The following is a 6,784-nucleotide window of genomic DNA, read 5'->3' as shown; positions in this document are numbered from 1 at the left end:
GCTTGGCAGACCATGTGGTCCGACCCATGGTTGACCTTGGAGAGAGGCTGGGCAGACCATGTGGGTCGACCATGGTTTGACCTTATGGAGAGGCTGGGCAGGACCATGTGGTCGACCAGGTTTGACCTTGAGAGAGGGTGGGAGGGCAGACCATGTGGTCGACCATGGTTTGACCTTGAGAGAGGCTGGGCAGACCATGTGGTCGACCATGGTTTGACCTTGAGAGAGGCTGGGCAGAGAGTGCAGCCCAATCTGAGCCGCTTCACCGTAGCATCCATCAGCCGGACGTTCCAAAATGAGAATAGATATGTGCTGCAGATATTGGACCTTTACTTTGGACCTCGACATCAGACCTCTAATTTATTGAACACACCGTGTAAACATTCACAGTGCAGGGTGGGAAAAGTATGTGAACCCTTGGATTTAATAACTGGCACAATAACCAATAGCATCTTTTGGCACAATAACCTCAACCAAACGTTTTCTGTAGTTGTGGATCAGACCTGCCCATCGGTCAGGAGGAATTTTGGACCATTCCTCTTTACAAAACTGTTTCTGTTCAGCAATATTCTTAGGATGTCTGGTGTGAACTGCTCTCTCGAGGTCATGCCACAGCATCTCAATCGGGTTGAGGTCAGGACTGACTGGGAAACTCCAGAAGGCGTATTTTCTTCTGTTGAAGCCATTCTGCTGTTGATTTACTTTGGTGTTTTGGGTCGTTGTCCTGTTGCATCACCCAACTTCTGTTGAGCTTCAATTGGCAGACAGATAGCCTTACATTCTGCTGCAAAAAGTATTGATAAACTTGGGAATTCATTTTTCCGTCGATGATAGCAAGCTGTCCAGGCCCTGAGGCAGCAAAGCAGCCCCAAACCATGATACTCCCTCCACCATACTTTACAGTTGGGATGAGGTTTTGATGTTGGTGTGCTGTGCCTTTTTTCTCCACACATAGTGTTGTGTGTTCCTTCCAAACAACTCAACTGTAGTTTCATCTGTCCACAGAATATTGTCAGTAGCACTGTGGAACATCCAGGTGCACTTTTGCGAAATAAATTGTTTTTTGGACAGCAGTGGCTTCTTCCGTGGTGTCCTCCCATGAAGAACATTCTTGTTTAGTGTTTTACGTATCGTAGACTCGTCAACAGAGATGTTAGCATGTTCCAGAGATTTCTGTAAGTCTTTAGCTGACACTCTAGGATTCTTCTTAACCTCATTGAGCATTCTGTGCTGTGCTCTTGCAGTCATCTTTGCAGGACGGCCACTCCTAGGGAGAGTAGCAACAGTGATGAACTTTCTCCATTTATAGACAATGTGTCTTACCGTGGACTGATGAACATCAAGGCTTTTAGAGATACTTTTGTAACCCTTTCCAGCTTTATGCAAGTCAACAATTCTTAATCTTAGGTCTTCTGAGATCTCTTTTGTTCGAGGCATGGTTCACATCAGGCAATGCTTCTTGTGAATAGCAAACTCACATTTTGTTTTTTAAAGGGCAGGGCAGCTCTAACTAACATCTCCAATCTCGTCTCATTGATTGGACTCCAGGTTAGCTGACTCCTGACTCCAATTAGCTTTTGGAGAAGTCATTAGCCTTGGGGTTCACATGCTTTTTCCAACCTACACTGTGAATGTTAAACGATATATTCAATATAGACAAGAAAAATACTAATTTGTGTGTTATTAGTTTAAGCACACTGTGTTTGTCTGTTGTGACTAAGATGAAGATCAGATCAAATTTTATGACCAATTTATTCAGAAATCCAGGTAATTCTAAAGGGTTCACATACTTTATCTTCCCCTTGTACATTGTTATTCAATAATTTCAGCTGAACTGCTCGCTTGTCAACAAGCATCTGCGTAGCCAGGCGCTAAAATAGTACTTGGTTCAGTTTGTGATGCTCAACCCCCTGCAAGTCCGGCCTCTCCCATCTCCTCATTGGTTTATAGGAGCATATACCCACGTCCCATCTCCTCATTGGTTTATAGGAGCATATACCCACGTCCCATCTCCTCATTGGGGGGGGGTTAGGGTGTGGAGGCCTGTTCAAGGGCCCTACAGAGAGGGGGGTTAGGGTGTGGAGGCCTGTTCAAGGCCCCTCACAGAGAGGGGGGTTAGGGTGTGGAGGGCTGTTCAAGGGCCCTCACAGAGAGGGGGTTGGGTGTGGAGGCTGTTCAAGGGCCCTCACAGAGAGGGGGGTTAGGGTGTGGAGCCTGTTCAAGGGCCCTCACGAGAGGGGGGTTGGGTATGGAGGCCTGTTCAAGGGCCTCACAGAGAGGGGGGTTAGGTATGGAGGCCTGTTCAAGGCCTCACAGAGAGGGGGTTAGGGTGTGGAGGCCTGTTCAAGGGCCCTCACAGAGAGGGGGTTAGGGTGTGAGGCCTGTTCAAGGGCCTCACAGAGAGGGAGGTTGGGTGTGGAGGCTGTTCAAGGGCCCTCACAGAGAGGGGGGTTAGGGTGTGGAGGCCTGTTCAAGGGCCCTCACAGAGAGGGGGGTTAGGGTGTGGAGGCCTGTTCAAGGGCCCTCACAGAGAGGGGGGTTAGGGTGTGGAGGCCTGTTCAAGGGCTTCACAGAGAGGGGGGTTAGGGTATGGAGGCCTGTTCAAGGGCCCTCAACGAGAGGGGGGTTAGGGTGTGGAGGCCTGTTCAAGGGCCCTCACAGAGAGGGGGTTAGGGTATGGAGGCCTGTTCAAGGGCCCTCACAGAGAGGGGGTTAGGGTGTGGAGGCCTGTTCAAGGGCCCTCACAGAGAGGGGGGTTAGGGTGTGGAGGCCTGTTCAAGGGCCCTCACAGAGAGGGGGGTGGGTATGGAGGGCTGTTCAAGGGCCCTCACAGAGAGGGGGGTAGGGTATGGAGGGCTGTTCAAGGGCCCTCACAGAGAGGATCTTTATCTGTGAAGGGGGCTCTGTCTTCTGGAGATAGAGGGGGGAGAGGGGGAGAAGAGGAGAGGGGAGAGAGGGAAGAGAGAGGGAGGAGAGGGGAGAGGGAAGAGAGAGGGAGGAGAGGGGAGAGAGGGAACACTCCCTTTTTAAGCCAGACCCTCCACCTCTTTGCCTGCCGCGCCCATGACATCACAGCTTGGAGAGAGGCAGGGGCAGGAGAGGAATGTGACGGGGAGAGAAGAGGCATTGTGAAAGGAGAGGAAAAAGAGGAGGGGTATTGTACAGGAATGGAAAGGGCTCTGGCAGAGAGGAAACAGGACAACAGCTAACATTAGACAGGGTAAGTACTGTAGCTAGCTGGTCTTTTACACGAGGACAGGGAGGAAACAGGACAACAGCTAACATTAGACAGGGTAAGTACTGTAGCTAGCTGGTCTTTTACACGAGGACACAGAGGAAACAGGACAACAGCTAACATTAGGCAGGGTAAGTACTGTAGCTAGCTGGTCTTTTACACGAGGACAGAGAGGAAATAGGACAACAGCTAACATTAGGCAGGGTAAGTACTGTAGCTAGCTGGTCTTTTACATGAGGAGAGAGGAAACAGGACAACAGCTACTAGTAGAGTAGTAATATATTCAGAGTGGTAGAGTAATACTAATAGTAGAGTAGTACTATAATCAGAGTTGTAGAGTAATACTACTAGTAGAATATTAATATAGTAATTGTGGTAGAGCAATACTACTAGTAATATAGTAATACCAGTCAGTCAGAGGGACAGTACCAGTCAGTCAGAGGGACAATGCCAGTCAGTCATCCTTCTCTCTCTTCATGGTGTTGTTTTACCACCTTCATAGACTTCAGATCAATACTGATCCCAGTAAATCAGTATTGGATTGTAGTTGTAATACAGTATTGTAGCAGTCTCTCCATGTTATAACTAGTCATCTCTATGTTCTCTGTAAGGAAACGTCCGTGGTGTTCACGGTAGAGCTAGATATTGTGTTCCCTAGAGGAGCTAACTAGTTCTATTTTCTGTCTCTTATCATCAGTGGTGAGTGATGTCTCTATCTGTGTGTGTCTGTCCCTGCTCTGTTTCATAGCTCTCCATCTAACAACACGTTGGTCAGAGACATCTTGGCTCATCAGCCATGAGGGGATCACTTACAGGAAAGGGAGAGGGAGGTGGAAAGGGGAGAGAGAGGAGGAAGGGGAGAGGAGAGAGAGGAGGGAAGGGGAGAGAGAGGAGGGAAAGGGGAGAGAGAGAGAGGAGGGAAGGGAGAGAGAGAGGAGGGAAGGAGAGAGAGAGAGGGAGGGAAGGGGGAGAGAGAGAGGAGGAGGGGAGAGAGAGGAGGGAAGGGAGAGGAGGAGAAGGGAAGGAGAGAGAGAGAGGAGGGAAGGGGAGAGAGAGGAGAGGGAGAGAGAGAGAGGAGGGAAGGGAGAGAGAGGAGGAGGGGAAGAAGGAGGGAGGGAGGGAAGGGGAGAGAGGGAGGGAAGAGGAGGGGGGAAGAGAGGGAGGAAGGGGAGAGAGGGAGGGAAGAGGAGAGAGAGGAGGAAGGGAGAGAGGGAGGGGAAGAGGAGAGAGGAGAGGAGGGGAGAGAGAGGGGAGGGAAGAGGAGGAGTGAAGGAGAGAGAGAGGAGGGGTGTGAGGAGGAGAGAAGGAGAGAAGAGGAGAGAGAGGAGGGATTGGGGAGAGAGGAGGGAAGGGGGAAGAGGAGAGAGAGGAGGGAGGGGAGAGAGTGGGGGAAGAGAGGAATGTTGAAGGAGGAGAGAGAGGAGAGGAGAGAAGAGGAGAGAGAGGAGAGGTGGAGGAAGAGAGGAGGGAAGGGGAGAGAGAGGAGAGAAGAGGAGAGAGGACGGGAGTGGGGAAGAGAGAGAGGGAAGCTGGACGAGAGTCCATGCTGGCAGCGGTGGGGAATGTGGAATAGGCTTGGGAGATGAGAGGGAGGGAGATGTGTGTGGAGAGAGATGGAGAGGAAAGGGGAGAGATGGGCAGGGTGAAGGGGAGAGGGATGGTATGGAGGGAAGGGGAGAGAGAGTGAGGGCAAGTTGGGGATAAAATGGAGGAGGAAAGATCGCTGTTGTACTGGAAGTGTGTTACTAGGTGGGGTTGGGGTGGCTTTCTAGTTGGTTGTGGGCAGATGTGGAGGGAAGGTCTTAGTGTTTTTGCCATGCAGGCATGGTTTTGCGTTTGCTCTCGTTCGTTATCTTGTTATTTGCGTGTGTGAGGTGGTAGGCGCTTGGAACTTTTACTTATTACTGGATGGAGTTTGCTGGATCTACGCGCTTCATCTTTTCAATTCGACGGCCCACGGCCCCTGTGGGTTAGTTTTATATGCTTACTTATAATATCAGAATGAGCGGAGTTGGGATCGTGGTGATATGCTTATAGCAGGGCAAAGTGGCTAGTCGGGGACGTGGGATATGCAGCTCTTATAACAACGGCAATTGGATAGGAGATGGGACGTGGGTAATTATGCTGGCGGCTAGTACTTAACAATGAGGAAGGGGACGTGCGGTATATGCTCCTATAAACCACATGAGGAGATGGGACGTGGGTATGACATGGTCGCTTCCTATAAGCAATGAGCGATGGATTGGGGACGGTGGAGCTGAACACTGCTGCCCTGATAGCAACCTTAATGCAGGTAATGGACGGTGGGTATTACTTGCTGGATGAAATGTTCCAATGGCCAGGAAGATGGGGGGCCTACACGTTTGGGGATATGCTCTCATAACCAAGTCTGAGTGAGATGGAAGTGGGCTTATGTTATGTTTTCGTATTAAGATAACCAATGTAAAGAGGGAATGTGGGAGTGGGTATAGTGTCCTGCTATTGGATAACTATATGAGTAGAGACAATGGGCGATGGGTATAGGGTGCTGCTAATTATAACCAAATGCAGGAGATTGGGAATGGTGGGTGTCTGCTCCTTAATATTAAGCCAATGCATATGAAATGACGTGGGTATAGGCTTTGCTTCCTATTACTATGTTAGTAACGAATGTATGTGTGATGGCGACGTGGGATATAATGCTCCTATTCATAACTACTGAGGAGATGGGGCGTGGTGTAAATGACATGATGCTATATATACCAATGGAAGTGATGGTGAATAGTGCTGGTAATAGTCTTACCTAATTACATCAACCATAGAGCGAGAATGTTGGAGACGGGGTGAGGTAGAAACTTAGTCTAAATTGCTCCTATCACCAACTGAGGTAGATGGGACGTTAGAGTATGACTATTTGCCATCCAAACCTTATTAGCAATCTTAGTAAGAGGATGGTGTTGGGTATCGTGGAAGATATAATTGGATCAAAACTGCTCCTAACAAACCAAATGAGGAGAAGGAGACGTGGCCGTTAGATATAAAAGCTACATCCTATTAAAGTAACCACAATGAAAGCGAGTTATGGGTATGTGGGTATAAGTGTTTCTGCCTCTATGATAAGCACACAACTAGAGATCGGAGACAGTGGGTATAAAAGACAAGGATGCTCCTATTATGAACCAATTGAGGTAGCTGGAGATGGTATATGGTAAAGAACAGTCAGGCATGCACATATCAAGATCGAATGAGGATAGTATTGGGTAAGGTCGGATCTTCAAGGAGGGTTGATGAGTCGATCAGAGCAAGACATCTGCTAGGTATCTATTTTAAGCTCGCTGGGCTAGCGAGAGATGCTTTGTGTACAAAGTCAGAGCGATGTCTGCAGCGCTGAATATTGAGAGTGTAATGTTCAAGAGTGTATACAGGGGGAAGTAGCGAGATTAAGAATGTATATGGTGAAAGCCCTTCTTTAGAATTTACTCCTGGAGTAGATGGCTTTGGCTAAAGATAGGACTGAACATTTATGATGGTTGTTTACACGATATAGAGCTTCATAACAATTGATTATCA

At 48.8% G+C, this 6,784-nt stretch overlaps 1 protein-coding gene across 1 annotated transcript in view; it reads right to left on the bottom strand.

Annotated features, from left to right (window-relative positions):
- Positions 1–2,817: 2,817 nt before the first annotated feature.
- Positions 2,818–6,784, bottom strand: part of LOC112074760 (integrin alpha-9-like) — a 59,698-nt gene continuing 55,731 nt past the window's right edge. Inside the window, exon 9 of the mRNA XM_070440661.1 lies at positions 2,818–2,910. Within this exon, the coding sequence (XP_070296762.1) occupies positions 2,818–2,910 (93 nt within the window). The remainder of the gene's footprint in view (positions 2,911–6,784) is intronic.

The sequence above is a fragment of the Salvelinus sp. IW2-2015 genome, unplaced genomic scaffold (genome assembly GCF_002910315.2).
Source record: "Salvelinus sp. IW2-2015 unplaced genomic scaffold, ASM291031v2 Un_scaffold2803, whole genome shotgun sequence".
Lineage (NCBI taxonomy): Eukaryota > Metazoa > Chordata > Actinopteri > Salmoniformes > Salmonidae > Salvelinus > Salvelinus sp. IW2-2015.
This window is presented reverse-complemented; position numbering and strand designations above follow the sequence as displayed.